Here is a 14,333-nt window from a genome sequence, read left to right as displayed (position 1 = left end):
GTTTTCAGGCATGTCAGCCCTCATAATCAAGTATGAGGTAAGCAATGTTTGTTGTGAGCGGGGAGCCGAATCTCGTGTAGGCATGTTGTATTATACACTGGAGGCGATCCCGGCTTCAACAAAGGCACAGAGTATTGAATCTTACATCCTCCTGGAGTGTAAGGCAGGTTCCTGGGATTTCTGACATCCAGCAAGCTCGCACGATATTAGGCAGGCAGGAGCATTTGAGCCAACATCCATGGTTGACTTGATCCGCCCTGGTGGAGCATCGACATCTTGTTCTAGGATTGTTCCTAAAGTTTTGTCCGCCACATGGATGGAGAAGCGGGTTTCTGTCAATCTGGAAGAACTGTATGGATCGTCGACAACCGGACGAGGGACGATTGGACGGGATGACGGGAGACTGGCGGTTAGGCTGGTGTGGCCTTAGTAGAGCCCGAAGACCGAGGAAGGAGACCTGAGCTCAAATCGAAATCGACGGTGGCTGAGATTATAGCCGGTAGGACACGGGAGCAGCGGACTGTTGCTATGCGATAGATGGCGCATAAAGGGAATGCGACGGCGGGAGTGAGACGCCGGCCTTTCCTTGGGTAGGAAGGTAGGTAGGAGGGGATGGCAATTGGGAGCGCAGTGCAAGTGGGTGCGCTCCTTTTCTCCCCTGCGATGAGGGCAAAATTTTGATTGCGGACGATAATTGCCCGGGCGGAAAAAGAGGAACATCCGGTCGCTCGGCAGCAGCGTTCCTCCTGCTAGAATGGATGACCTACCTAGTAGGTAGTACACAGTACCTAGGCACGTAGTAGCAGCAGTATAGTAGTAACTGTGCAAAATGCTGGCCTGCGCTGCATCGCACCCGCGATAATCCGCTAGTCTTATCCCGGTCTAGCGGCACTGGAGCTCCAATCCCTTTGAAAAAATACCTGTCCGCTCCTGCTGCTTCATCTTTCTTCGTCTCTTCTGCATCTTCAACTCCATCAACATTTTCACTCTCCGCTCCCTGTTCATCACCATCTCTCACCATGTCGGGCGAGGTTCCTCAAAAGAGGGAAGCCGTCTTCGGCATCCCCCCGTTTGCCGTGGATTTTTGTAAGGACTTTTCCAACGTTGCAGGACGTATGCTGATGAGATTACAGTGATGGGAGGTGTTTCCGCCGCTGTCTCGGTAAGTTCGGATTTTTCCATGATAGCTTGGACTGTGAAAGCTGACTGGAAGACAGAAAACCGCTGCTGCGCCCATTGAGCGTGTCAAGCTCTTGATCCAGAATCAGGTATGCATACCTGCGATTAATTGTCTTCACTGCCTCCTCCACAACCCGGGCATATCCGATTCCAGGTCGTGGATTCGGTTATCAGCGAATAGCTGGTAATAGAACATATCCTTGATAAAATACATTTTTACAGACACAATATGCTGCGCGCAGTCACTACAACAGAAGCTTACTGGTCAATAGGATGAGATGATCAAGGCTGGTCGTCTTGACCGGAAGTACAACGGTATCGTTGAGTGCTTCAGCCGAACCATCAAGAATGAGGGTGTTATGTCTCTGTGGAGAGGTAACACTGCCAACGTTATCCGATACTTCCCTACCCAGGCCCTCAACTTCGCTTTCCGTGACACCTACAAGTCGATGTTCGCCTTCAAGAAGGAGCGCGACGGTTACTGGAAGTGGATGGCTGGTAACTTGGCCTCTGGTGGTGCCGCTGGTGCCACTTCTCTTCTCTTCGTCTACTCTCTCGACTATGCTCGGTATGTTATTGGATCTGACCTCTCAGGCTGCCCCGAACCCGTACTAATGCGATCGAAATAGTACTCGTCTTGCCAACGATGCCAAGTCCGCCAAGAAGGGTGGTGAGCGTCAATTCAACGGTTTGGTCGATGTCTACCGCAAGACCTTGGCTTCTGATGGTATTGCTGGTCTCTACCGTGGTTTCGGTCCTTCCGTTCTTGGTATAATCGTCTACCGTGGCTTGTACTTCGGCATGTACGACTCCATCAAGCCCGTTCTCCTGGTCGGTCCTCTTGAGGGTAACTTCTTGGCTTCTTTCTTGCTCGGCTGGGGTGTTACCACTGGTGCTGGTATCGCTTCCTACCCGCTTGATACCATCCGTCGTCGCATGATGATGACATCCGGCGAGGTACGTGGCTGCGATGTCCACTGAATTATATGATATCTGACCAAAATTCGCAGGCTGTCAAGTACAAGAGTTCTTTGGATGCTGCCAAGCAGATCATGGCTGCTGAGGGTATCCGATCCTTCTTCAAGGGTGCTGGTGCCAACATCCTCCGTGGTGTCGCCGGTGCCGGTGTGCTCTCCATCTACGACCGTACGTGTTTCTGACTTCGATTCAAAAGCGCTGCATGCTAATATTATCACAGAGGCCCAACTTCTTATCTTCGGAAAGAAATTCAAGGGTGGCTCCGGCTAAACGTCTCACCTCGATCTACCAGCGATTTCGCGGCTAGCCATATGCAGAAAATATCGCTGCATAGTAGCCTGCAACGCACGGAAAGTGATATGGGTGAACGGTTGGCCTTCAGTTGGAAGGTGTCTAGGGGTGGTGACCGAGCTTTGAGCTAAGGGTTTGCTTGCGTGGGGAGAAGGGGATGAAGAAAGAGCAACACAGGTTCTGCAAATAGACGGGTTCAGCGACGACTACAGCGGCGCGCGCGACAGCCAAGGCAACCTGACGGGCATCAATATGACGAAAGACCGCAGTGAGCGCACGCTTGGTCTTGCTGACCCTCGAATGGGTTGTGACACTGGTTTCATGCGCTTTTCTTCTCGCCTGGACGTCTGCGTTGTTACTCCAAATCCCGATTGTACTTTATTGCCTAGTCTTTTTGCAGCAGCCGGTTTCTTGTGCCCTGCGGGTTTGCTTTGAATTCGCGTGCTTGTCCCTTTAGACTGGCCAGTGTGATCCTCTGGTTTTTTGTCTAACATGATATGCGCATCCTCTAGATTTCATCCGCGCTTGACCCCACCCAACCCGTGCTGAAGTGTCCTGGCTATCGTGTACAAATACAGACTCACCGAGACGACGGCAGAAACACTCCTAGCTCTGCGACCTTAGTTGATGCTTCGAACGCATCGGCTGCTGTACTTTCTGTGGTGGTGTCGCCTGCGATCGGATTTGATCTTTCCGCCAAACACTTGTCTAGAATCCATCCATTCGACATACCCAACTAGTTGTTACTGTCGCCATTGATTTGTTTCCATATTTGCGCCTCAGTCTTCGACAATCTCTTTCCTGCCGCCTTGGCCCAAGCCAAGGCACTGCCCAGCACGCTTGGCTCCTCGTCGAACCCTGTTTCCAAAGTAGGCTCGGCGTCCAGTATTCCACCTCTATTTGAGGATGTGGGACTTGCGCGCTTCTCAAGCGGCTGACAGAACTCAATGGGTTTATCGTCGAACGAGGCCCTCGAATCCTGCATGTATCCAGGAGGATGGGACAGGTCTTGTGGGTAGTTCGAAGTCACGCCCGCCGGCGGAATGGAGCGAGCAGGAGTGTAGAGAGCGGGCGAGTGTTGATGAGCAGAGAGAGGGCCAGGGCGAGAGTGGGTGGGCGTTTGGGACGGGACGGCGTGGCGGATAGGTGAAGCACTCGAAGGGCTCCAATGCGGCATCTGACCAGGCTGCGGCGGAGGGGGAATCGAGAGCTTGGGAGATTGATTGCTAGACAGCGATGGAACAGGAAGCGCCCCGGGTTGCGGCAGTGGAGGACTGTCGTTTACGTGCGTGCTCTGTGTAGGCAGAGCCGCGGTTGTTGTTGGTTCGAGCCTGTGATTGTAAGTGCTCGAGGCCGTGTTTGTCGGCTGTGGGACAGCGGGAGCGCCAGGTCGGGCGGGCAAGCTTGAAGGAGAAGCATTCTGAGCCGATGTCGTGGTTGCCGTCGTTGGTGTTGGCTGGGGATCCCCAGGAGTATATCGTGCTGCTGCGGTGCTGGGTGAGGCGCCGCCTGGATAAGAAGGGATGTTGGTGTTGATGGGCGAGCCCGTATGGACGGGTATAGGAGCCATTGGGACGGACTTCTGACTTGATTTTCTATACACTTTACCAGTCAAGATGGAAGTCGACGTGACAATGAAGAGGAGAGAGAGCAAGAGATAAGAGAGATAGAAAAAAAGAGGAGAGAATGAGCAAGAGTCGCGGTATGTACTCGATTGAGGCTCGGGGGGACGCGCTGCCCGTGCGTTTGCTTCAAGGGATGGACGACGTAGAGCAATTGCACGTCATCGCTGGAACAGTGTGCTTGAAGGAGTGTCCTGTCAAATTCCAAGTCGTCCTGTTTGGCAGATTGCGGCACGTAGGAGAGGGTATACGAGATCTAACAATGGCACTTTTCCCAGTGCAACTATCGAAAAGTCGCGTGCAGCCCCTTTTGGGACATCCAAAGATCTATGCACCAAGAACAAACGTGATGGTTGGATTAAAGCTGCCTGCATGCGGAAAGTCGCCTTATCGCCGGAAATGCGTCCAGAGGTCACATGATACACAATTCGCGCGAGTCATGATGCGATGGCCGAGGCTGTATCATGACTCAATGTATTACTGCTCTTGGGCGCCTCTTATTGGCTGCTGCTTCACGACTTGCTCCCGGTACTAGGAAAAATGGCCTACTAGCAATCATCATTATTCCATTGATGCTGGAGAATCAAGACGGCCAAGACAACTTTTCACCGCATTGTAGCCTCGACGTACAGAAATCTAAGTCCACACTTTTTTGCTAACGCTCTGAGAGACCATTGACCTCGATTTCGCCGCGCTCGGAGTGGTGTGCTCGACAACCGAAGGCTCCAAGCATCAGACAGTGTCACAATCATCTCCATCTACAAAATAGGACCGCGTGCCGATTTCTAGGGCTTTGATTGGTGTAACCCACCATTCTCATCCCAACTTTCCATATCAACTCAGCAAACGAGCCGAACTAGCTGCTTCTTGCTCTTTTCTCTTCTTGGTTACGGTAACGGCGCACTGCAATTTGAGATTGGAAAAAAATCGAGCACGCGAAGGAACTCCCGTGAAGACCGTCTTGCTCTTGCTGTTTCGATAGCAGCGCGTTTCCAGACCGACCCTTCTTCCAACGCTCTCGAAATCCGATGCACGACATATCTCGCCTTGGACCATCTCTATCTGGTCCTATCGATCGCTGACTCAGCCCTGCGGCTCTCTGGAGGGACCAACCTTATATTGAGCCTCTTAAGGTTGGCTGACTTCTCTTCAATTGCGATCGAGCCGAGTCCGTAACCGGCCGTCACAAGAACAATGTATGACACTTATCTCCCACGGTCGAGACCTCGATTAATCTCAGGATCAGGAAATTTGGAAAGCAAATCCAACGCCAGCAATTGGATCTTCCTGAATATGCTGCCAGCTTTCTCAACTACAAGGCTCTGAAGAAGGTTTGACAATGTCAATGCTCTCATCCTGGGAGTCTGCTTACAATTGGTTCAGCTTATTAAGCAGCTCAGCGCCACTCCGACCATCAGTGCTCAAGGAGCTGCCTCAGATACGCAGTCAGCCCTCCGGGCGAACAAAGAAGTCTTCTTCTTTCGTTTGGTGGGTGAAAGATCGCCCAATTCTTACCACAGAGGCTCATAAACCGATTAGGAACGTGAGATAGAAAAGGTCAATGTCTTCTATCTTCAGAAAGAAGCCGAGGTATGTTCATGAGCGGATTTCAGAGCTCATGCTAATTTCACCAGTTTTCGCTCCGGCTCAAAACGTTACTCGATAAGAAACGAGTCATTTTAGCAAGAATAGCTTCCAACTCCAGGCTCTCTGCCAGTTTTGCGACTTTAGTTGAGGGGTTTCAACAGTTCGATAATGATCTAAACAAACTTCAAGTGCGCCATAAGCGAAGCTGAAGGGAAACTCAAAAACTGACATTCATTAGCATTTCGTTGAAGTCAACGAAACGGCTATTTCCAAAATTCTCAAAAAGGTTTGTTCGGCTTTCACCCCTTGGGGACAGAAACTGATATTTTGCAGTGGGACAAAACGTCAAAGGTGCAAAACCGTTTACAATCATGCTGACGCGCGCTAATTTTGTGTCAGTCGAGAACGAAAGAAATCTATTTACAGCGTGCGGTCGAAATCCAGCCATGTTTCAACCGTGACGTGCTTCGAGATTTCGCAGACCGAGCTACTACCGCTAGACTCAACCTTGAGGCATTTGCTGAAGGCGAGAATACCCAGGATGAAGTTCCGAGATCTACAGACCGAATGATCGGGCAGCGCGTTGGCACCGAGGAAAGTGATATTGATTTGCAAATTCTTCAAGCATCTGCAGCCGGCAATATCGGCGCATTGCGCGAATGGATCGCAAGACTGAGTGCTTCAGCAGACGCTGGCGAAAGATTCACGCGAATCTTTCTTGCCACGATCAGTGAAGCACCCGACGAGTCCTTGCGTGTCTTCTTAGAATCTGGACTCGTCGACATCAACGCCGAGGACGACATTAACGAGCGCAATTGTCTACATGAGGCCACCATCTACGGCAAGGAGATTGTCCTAGAATACGGCTTGACCCACGAGGTCGATCCGACAAGATTGGATGTCTATGGAAGAGTACCACTGCATTATGCATGTATCAGAGGAAGATTGGGCATGGTGCAGAGATTGCTCGATCACGGACCCAACACTATCGACATGAAAGACCACGACAACTTTACCGCTCTTATACACAGTATTGTGCGTCACCGGGACGACTGTGTGCGCCTACTCCTCCAGCATAATGCTAGGATCGATCCTGATTCAGACGCTGACCATATTCCACTGAATCTGGCTTGTCAACACGGATGCGTCAACATTGCGAAGATGCTGCTGGAGCGGAGGGCGAAATTACTTCCCGACGCAGAAGGTCTCTTCCCACAACATCTGGTCGCCCGATCGAGTCAAGAGGCAGCGCTTCTTCTCCTTCTCAGACAACATGGAGCGGACCTCAACCAGCGTGACAAGTTATATCAATGGACGCCGTTGTTCCACGCGGCCAGCGAAGGTCGCGTAGATTGCCTGCGCGTCCTCCTCGAGAACGGGGCCGATCCTGAAGCCCTTGACGAGAAGGGTCTGACGGCAATGTACTACGCTACATGGGAAGGACATTTGGAGTGTATGGATCTGTTGTGGGAACGTAGCAGTCATCGACAGGCGGAGAGGCGGTCCTCTTCCAGGCTCGGCACCTTCGTCCCTCCACACAATCAGTTGAACGCCATGGAGATCACTCCTGACGCGCCGGCGCCGGCAGAGGTAGACGGGATCCCTGACCTCTCACTACCCCCACCAATCATCCCCATGCGCCGATATGGTCACAACTTCTTGGACACCAAGACGTTCATTGCGATCAATTTCGACCGCGGGGCGCAGGCCATTCAGTTCTTCAATGAAGCGCGATATCCCGCTGCCCGCTTGACCATCTCCTCGAAAACCTCGGATCTCATCCCTCGCAACTTGATGTTGCCTATCCAGGAGGACTCTCGATCGGTCTATTTCCAAGTGGACACACTGAGCACTTTTGCTGTGGATTTCGAAATCTTCCCGACGTTCGGTTCCAAAGTCATTGCCAAATCGGTGGCCCTGCCCGACCTGTTCCGAGCAATCGAAAGCAGTGCCGGAACGTGTTGTCTGCCACTGTTCGACCCAAGATTGCGCTGCGTCGGTCAAATCCAATTCAGTTTCCAAGTCATCAAACCATACCGAGGCACGCCACTGGAAATCACCCAGTTCGCCACATATTGGAAGGCTACAAGCGCGCTCGACGACCATGGCGGACTCGTAACAGGATCCAGTCTGTCTGGGGACTACTTGCGCTTGACGGTCCAGCTGACCCGTGACGGCATCCCTGTGATCTATCCATCGTACTTCATCCCCTACAACAACATGGACGTCTGCATCTCCCAGGTAACATTCGACGTCTTCAACAAACTCGGGTTATCCAATAGCAGCAGCCTCCTGCAAAGCGATGGCACATCGACACTGCGCAGCATCGACATCATGGACTGGCGCGATCGACTGACCGGTCCGATATTTGCGCTGCGTGAGGTCCTAGCTGCAGTCCCCGCCCAGATCAATTTCAACCTGCACATTCTGTACCCAATGAACCACGAAGATCCTGAGCTGGGTGTATATTCCGGCATCGACATCAATACGTTCGCCGACTCGATCTTGACCGAGGTCTTCGACCATGCGCGTTCTTTACGAGCCCAGTCGCCAGATCTCTCTCGCTCGATTGTCTTCAGCTCAGGGAACCCGAATGTCTGCACGGCCTTGAATTGGAAACAACCCAATTTCCCTGTCTTGCTGTGTAATGATCTCGGCAATGCTAGTGTGAGTGTCAGCGGTAGCGGCAATGTTAGGGGTGACGGTGGCGGTGGAGGTATTGGCAATGCGAGCAGAGACATTCATGTCACCGCTGACGGTACGAACGCCATTGGTGGCCACAGCCACGGCACCTCGATTAAAGAATCCGCCCGTCTCGCGCAGATGAACAACTTCATGGGCATGACGTGCTCGTCGCGGATTCTACAAATGGTGCCCTCGTTGATCGAGACCATTCGAGAAGCAGGGCTCGTGTTGGTCTCGGACGCTTCGGAAACCGCTGCTGCTTCTGCTACGACCACTACATCTGGCACTGGACGACAGCAGCATAATCAGTTTGTTCAGGCTCCTCCTTCTCAGCCTGCGACAGGATGGACGATGATGCCGGAAGGTGTCAATGGAATCATGAAGCCGAATGGGATTTTGCGCTTCAACGAGACGGTCGACATGTGATATATTTCCAACGGAATGGACGCCTAAAGCAGGCTAAGCAAACAAATGCGCCGCTGCTGACCGGAAAACACCTCGCGGTACTGGTCTGGTCGTGAGGCCGGTTAACATCGAGGACCAACGGATGCAATCCAAGTTCCCATATCCTAGTGGAATGGATGGTTTCTGTCTTTCCCTCGACTTGACAAAACAAAAGATTTCTCCTTGTTCTTGTTCTATCCGGCGTTTCCTGTTGAGCCTGGTACATGGTCTCGGTCATGAAAGAGAGCAGATAGGTGGCGAAGTATGATTTTCACCTCGCGACTCCAGTGTAGACGGACATCATTGCAGCAATATTCTTTCACATTTCATACCAGGTCTACAGTGTTCTGGAAAGGAAGAGACCAACTGTACTGATACCCACAGGGACGAGATAGAAAAAAGTTCATATACTCCCAGACCCTTTCACCCGATAAAGGCGAATTGATATGTGAGACCCAACAGATTTGTCTTGCGAGTTTGATATGGTGAATGTCATGCGAATGTAGGAGTCCTCATAGTGGACGAGCTGTGCACATACAGAGTAGAAGGTGGTCGAATATGCACTCGCCATACCTTCCGCTGGTAGTTCGCAATAGACTAAACTCGGAGCTGGTCTAGTAGAAAAAAGGACTAAAGTGTCTAGTAGCACTAAGTCGAGTGATTTAGTACTAAAGATAAAGAGGCAGCGCGGAGGCGTAGGCAAAAGACCGCTATTCAAATTGAGGATATTCACTTCGTTGCTTTACAAGCCCAAGCAATATATTACTTGGGCCATCTCACTTGTCACACAGACATCTCAGGGTTCTCCCAAGAGGCCTCCTATGTCACTATATCGCTCACAGTTTTAGCCAGGGCGACGGTCAGACCTCCATTCAACCTGCTGCGACTCACCTGGGCGAGGTAAATACCAACTAGATGTGCAATAGTCCACCGGCGACTCAGAGCATGCTACCCTGAACCCGAGGATCAAGACATCATGGAAACAGGAAATGCTCGTGCGGCAGCTCGCCTCCGACGAGCATTCAGGTACTCCAGCGACGAAGATGACGGGACTGATCTCTCACCTGAAGAAATGGATGAAGAAGGTGTGTATGTATCTGACTTGTTTTTCTGATTCCCCATCCTTTGATACTTAGAATCCCTCTGCAATGGATAAAAGACGCAGCAATGAAGATGGAGATGGAATGAGTTGCTTCAAACTCCTGACCGAAGATGGCTGCAACATCTGCATTGCTGTCACATACCCTCTGCTCCCTACATATTCAGTTGCCCTTCCTACATCCTGAAAAGATATCTCTTGCCTCAAACTCCTTACTTCCCCCTGAAATACTCGTCGATATACGGCGGTAATCAACTCTTATCTCTCAATCATGACACCGATCCCTGACATTCTGTGTTCCCACAGAACAAGAACACCTCCTCACCAACCTCCAAGCCTCCGAGTCGGCCTCCAACAGACAATACACCCTGGTCCTGACCGGTCTGCCACTCATCGTCATTTTCCCGTTCTTGCGGTACTTGACACTATCGACCACGGCATCCATGGCCACGCTTTGTCTTTTGAGCATCACGTCGCTCATGGCGAGCGCTTATATCATGTACTTCGTCCCCATCACTGACATTGATGCCGGATTCAGCTCCAACTCCAAGCCTAATGTCGGCGGTGGCGCCTCGGGTCCCTCACAGAGATCTCCATCGTCGATATTCGCGCCAACATCCGGCGGTCCCATTACACAGCGCCGGCGCCTTCCGACTTTACTTCTCTCAGACAGTGCTGGGAGTCCTATCACGCGATATCTGCCCCTGCTCAACGCGGCGATCAGTGCTCTCTTGTTCCTGGCTGCGATGGTGTATCGCTCCAATTCGAGTTCGAATTCGAATTCAAATGCGAAAACAAGGCCGGACGTCCCTGAAGGCCTGTGGCTTTTTCTGCTGTTGCCGCCTGTCATTTTCGCCATGGTTTACATGGCAAAGAGGAGTATGGGCGAGATCCAGACCGGGTTGAGTCAGTTACAGGCTTTGAGGTATGACTATAAGGGAGCATAGAATGATTTGGAGTGAATTTTTGAATGCGAATGGATGGGTTTATATACCTCCACAAATGCGCGAGGGAACAAACTGAAATGTGTCTTTAAGACAAAAGTGTGGGCTATAGAGCACCGGGACATAACCCCATAGTATTGAGAGGAGTGAACGCTTGACCAAGTAGATGAGAGGCTGTACTATCAAGCAAGACAAAGCAAGACAAAGCAAGACGAGACACCACTTAGCATTGCGCCTATACCACTGGATTCCATGGACAAAGACCAGGGCAGATCAGACTACTTTCACAGTATCAATTCTCTGCTCACACCTGCAAGTAGAAATGTTTCCTCGAAAGTGACCTGAGGTACACCATACCTCCCACTGAAAAATTGTTCGCGCTATCAGGTCAACAGTGTACCTCTCGCCCCGCACTAATTCCATTGCTAAACACTTTAATCAATGTTCGCGCCAGGAGGCTCGGTCATAGAACAACACACACCCGATTATAGAGGCGAAAGATTCTCCTCCGCCTTGCCAGCTATATAGGATCTTGGACATGAATGAACGAGGTCAGAATTATCTCACAGGTGCCAGGAGAACGGACAGATGTGACAGCTTCAGCTCCTCGTTCGAAGAACCGGGCTATAACACAAATATGGCTTGTATTCTCCGTGTCCTGACGGTATAGAGCGTGAAGATTACTCTTGTCCGAGCTGATCCAGGCCAATCCCTTCCGGCTGATGATACATTGATGGTCCAACAAAGCCGCGGCAGTGTTTATGCTTCAGTCTTTGCGTACACCGCATTTCACAGCTCTGCATTGACTTCCGATGGTTTCGGAGCATCCGGCACTTGAGGCCAGGGTTTCTTCAGAGCATCTTGAATCAGGACCACACAGCCCTTGGGACCACTCACGGCACCTAATATCACCACAGTCAGTCCTGGCCACAAATCATAGAGGCACACCGAAGGCTAACTTACCATTGACAACCACAATGCCGTTCTCAGGATCGGTCTGCAGTACTTTCAGGTTCTGCACCGTATTCCGCTGACCTCCCATATTCCCCGCCATCTTCTTACCAGGATACACACGACTACCACCACCCTGTCCTTGACCCAGCGAACCATGGGATCGGTGACTGAGGGATTGACCGTGACTTCGATCCTGACCGTGGAACCCCCATCGCTTCATGGGGCCTGCGAAACCCTTTCCTTTGCAGTTCGAGCGGGTGTCCACGAATTGGCCCTCCATAAACCAATTCGCCCGGATCTCCTCGCCAACAGGTAAGAGACCATCCCGACCTCTGACACGAAACTCCTGCAGATGCCGTTTCGGGCTGACGCCTTGCACGGAAAAATGGCCCAGCATTGGCTTGGCCACGTTTTTGGGATTGACCGACCCACTGCCCACACAGACAGCATAGTAGCCATGCTGTTTCCGCGTCTTGTGGCTCACCACCTCGTTCCGGTCTAATTGTAGAACGGTACAAGGTATCCTCTTCCCCGTCTCAACGTCATATATTGCGGTCATGCCCTTTTTGATGGCTAGAGCTCCGGTTCGTAAGGGAAGCGTGTCGGATTTTATTCTGCGCTCGTAGGCTGCAGCTTGCGATGATAGGAGCGGCTTAATGCCGGACACCACATTGTAAGGGTTGTGTTTAGGTTGCGGTTCTATTGATTTGATGCCAAACGTCCGTTTCTGTGAGCAGCCGGCGAGAGGTTTTCGGAGAAGAGAGCGAGGGAGGAGGAAAGGAGGAGGTAAAGGGACGGCTAGGAGGTTGCTGGGAGTCGGAGGCATCTTCGGAGACGCGCGCAACGTCTGATCGAAGAATCTTTTCGCTAGGTCCGAGTTCGAAGGGTGTCGTTGGACTCGAGCTGCTTGCTGTTCAACTCTTGAACTTGAATGGCAGGCGAATGGAAATATCGCGACTTGGCAGCGCAGCCGGATGACTAAGATATTAGTCATCCTGCTTACCACAGCTTCCACCTGCCTGCGACGACATGCTTCTTCAGGTCCATGTTCTTCCTCAGTTCATGTCATGTCACTCTGATCCAGCCTCGTGTCTTCGCTTCCAGATGTGGACGGAACACATGCTGCTACTTCTGGCAGCGTCTCCTGTCCAACAGATATGACCGAGCCTGCCATGCAATGCTCCTGTCGCCCCCTTCAGAGCCCAAACTCAATCGCCGTCGCCGGATTCGTCTCCTGATTGTACGTATCTGCGAATCAGCGGCATCCAACAAAAATGCGTTGCTCTATCTTCTCTACAGACCACCTTACGGCTACCCCCTCATCCCTTCTGTTCTCAACCTTGTGCGACTTTGTATGACGGAAGAGACAAATACGGTTCAGCAAAGCATGCGGGGTTTCTTCCATGCTTATCAACGTTTGGTCTAAAGCTTCCGAGAGCTGCCCGACCAGGAGTGCAGTCGAATAAGTTTCATGCTGACGGGCTTATCATCTTCGCGCAACCCCCTCCTTCGTGATCCGTGCAAGCAACAAGAAGATGTAGAGAGAAAAACTGCAAAAGAGGGGCTGTGGTGCAGAGAATGCTGCGTCCATTCCCTCGAAGCTTTCTCTGTCTATCGTGGTGAGAAGGTTCATGGTCAAGTTTGAATAGCTCATCTCCGCCCCCCTTAAAACAGTCACGATTGCAATCATGTCCATCATGCCGCGCCGAACATCTCTAGTCCCTGATCTTTTCCACGTCAAGCGGACCATTGTGACTAACTCTCCGCCGTCCATCCACACGGAAATCTGCGGAACCTATACCGACTTGGATTCGGCCCAAACGGCTGGGTTGCACCGACTCGAAGACGAAGGTTATCCTCGATCCGTACTGAACGAGTACGCCGAGAACGATCTCACCAGCCCGCTGTCCTCATCGTGGCGATATGGCCAGAATGTCCTTGTGCACGCTCGCAAGGGGGACGAGATTCATGACGTCGAGATACAGTCCACACCGAATTCACTTGGGGTCCGGTCTAAGCCTTTCGACGGCAGAGTCTGGGACAATTTGTTCTACTTGCTACGCACAATCCAGAGCCGCTCGGGTTCGGTCCATACGGAGATCAGGGGAATATATCTCTCCAAGCAGGCGGCTGTGTCTGCTGCGAGGCATGAACTAGTGAGTGGTGAGCACAGGCAGGACTGGTACCAAGAGTACAGTGAGGCACCTGTGGCCGCTCAGGACGACGATATGGCAAGTCAGTTTGTGGTGAGTGCCTTGGGGCAAGATGGCGTGAGATATGTCATGAGCGTGACGCACGAAACTTGAGATGCCCGAAGATGCCACATACTAGCTTCGCTTTCTTGCTCTTCATGGAGAGATATCGGGACTTTCGCTTGTCGAACATTGTGTCGGAGAAGCATTCGCTTGAGAGGCGGTTACTTGATGGACATGAGCAGGTGGGGACGGAAATGGTGCCGCTTGCGACTTCTACAGTCGTTCTGCCTGCGGCCAAGGAAAGCAGACATATGGAAAGAGTTCCTCCATAGCTGCAGAATGTTCCAGAGAAAAA

The 14,333-nt window shown here is 51.6% G+C and overlaps 6 protein-coding genes across 6 annotated transcripts; 4 read left to right on the top strand and 2 right to left on the bottom strand.

The window, feature by feature from the left end:
- Window positions 1-1,019: 1,019 nt before the first annotated feature.
- A1O1_08108 (ADP,ATP carrier protein) lies at window positions 1,020-2,427 on the top strand (the record flags this gene model as incomplete). Its single annotated transcript, XM_007728971.1, has 7 exons — window positions 1,020-1,086; window positions 1,134-1,162; window positions 1,218-1,268; window positions 1,452-1,747; window positions 1,809-2,136; window positions 2,190-2,325; window positions 2,378-2,427. The coding sequence occupies 7 exons, from the start codon at window positions 1,020-1,022 to the stop codon at window positions 2,425-2,427; spliced, it is 957 nt and encodes a 318-aa protein (XP_007727161.1).
- Window positions 2,428-3,184: 757 nt separating this feature from the next.
- A1O1_08107 (uncharacterized protein) lies at window positions 3,185-4,018 on the bottom strand (the record flags this gene model as incomplete). Its single annotated transcript, XM_007728970.1, has 1 exon — window positions 3,185-4,018. The coding sequence occupies one exon, from the start codon at window positions 4,016-4,018 to the stop codon at window positions 3,185-3,187; it is 834 nt and encodes a 277-aa protein (XP_007727160.1).
- A 1,391-nt stretch (window positions 4,019-5,409) lies between these two features.
- On the top strand, window positions 5,410-8,768 carry A1O1_08106 (CDK inhibitor PHO81; the record flags this gene model as incomplete). The annotated part of the gene is made up of 6 exons (XM_007728969.1): window positions 5,410-5,553; window positions 5,610-5,660; window positions 5,705-5,845; window positions 5,896-5,943; window positions 5,991-6,008; window positions 6,057-8,768. The coding sequence occupies 6 exons, from the start codon at window positions 5,410-5,412 to the stop codon at window positions 8,766-8,768; spliced, it is 3,114 nt and encodes a 1,037-aa protein (XP_007727159.1).
- A 994-nt stretch (window positions 8,769-9,762) lies between these two features.
- On the top strand, window positions 9,763-10,832 carry A1O1_08105 (uncharacterized protein; the record flags this gene model as incomplete). Its single annotated transcript, XM_007728968.1, has 2 exons — window positions 9,763-9,871; window positions 10,192-10,832. The coding sequence occupies 2 exons, from the start codon at window positions 9,763-9,765 to the stop codon at window positions 10,830-10,832; spliced, it is 750 nt and encodes a 249-aa protein (XP_007727158.1).
- A 786-nt stretch (window positions 10,833-11,618) lies between these two features.
- On the bottom strand, window positions 11,619-12,609 carry A1O1_08104 (uncharacterized protein; the record flags this gene model as incomplete). The annotated part of the gene is made up of 2 exons (XM_007728967.1): window positions 11,619-11,731; window positions 11,793-12,609. The coding sequence occupies 2 exons, from the start codon at window positions 12,607-12,609 to the stop codon at window positions 11,619-11,621; spliced, it is 930 nt and encodes a 309-aa protein (XP_007727157.1).
- An 871-nt stretch (window positions 12,610-13,480) lies between these two features.
- Window positions 13,481-14,089, top strand: A1O1_08103 (uncharacterized protein; the record flags this gene model as incomplete). The annotated part of the gene is made up of 1 exon (XM_007728966.1): window positions 13,481-14,089. The coding sequence occupies one exon, from the start codon at window positions 13,481-13,483 to the stop codon at window positions 14,087-14,089; it is 609 nt and encodes a 202-aa protein (XP_007727156.1).
- Window positions 14,090-14,333: the final 244 nt, after the last annotated feature.

Source organism: Capronia coronata (genome assembly GCF_000585585.1).
Source record: "Capronia coronata CBS 617.96 chromosome Unknown acBCG-supercont1.7, whole genome shotgun sequence".
NCBI classification, from domain to species: Eukaryota; Fungi; Ascomycota; class Eurotiomycetes; order Chaetothyriales; family Herpotrichiellaceae; genus Capronia; species Capronia coronata.
This window is presented reverse-complemented; position numbering and strand designations above follow the sequence as displayed.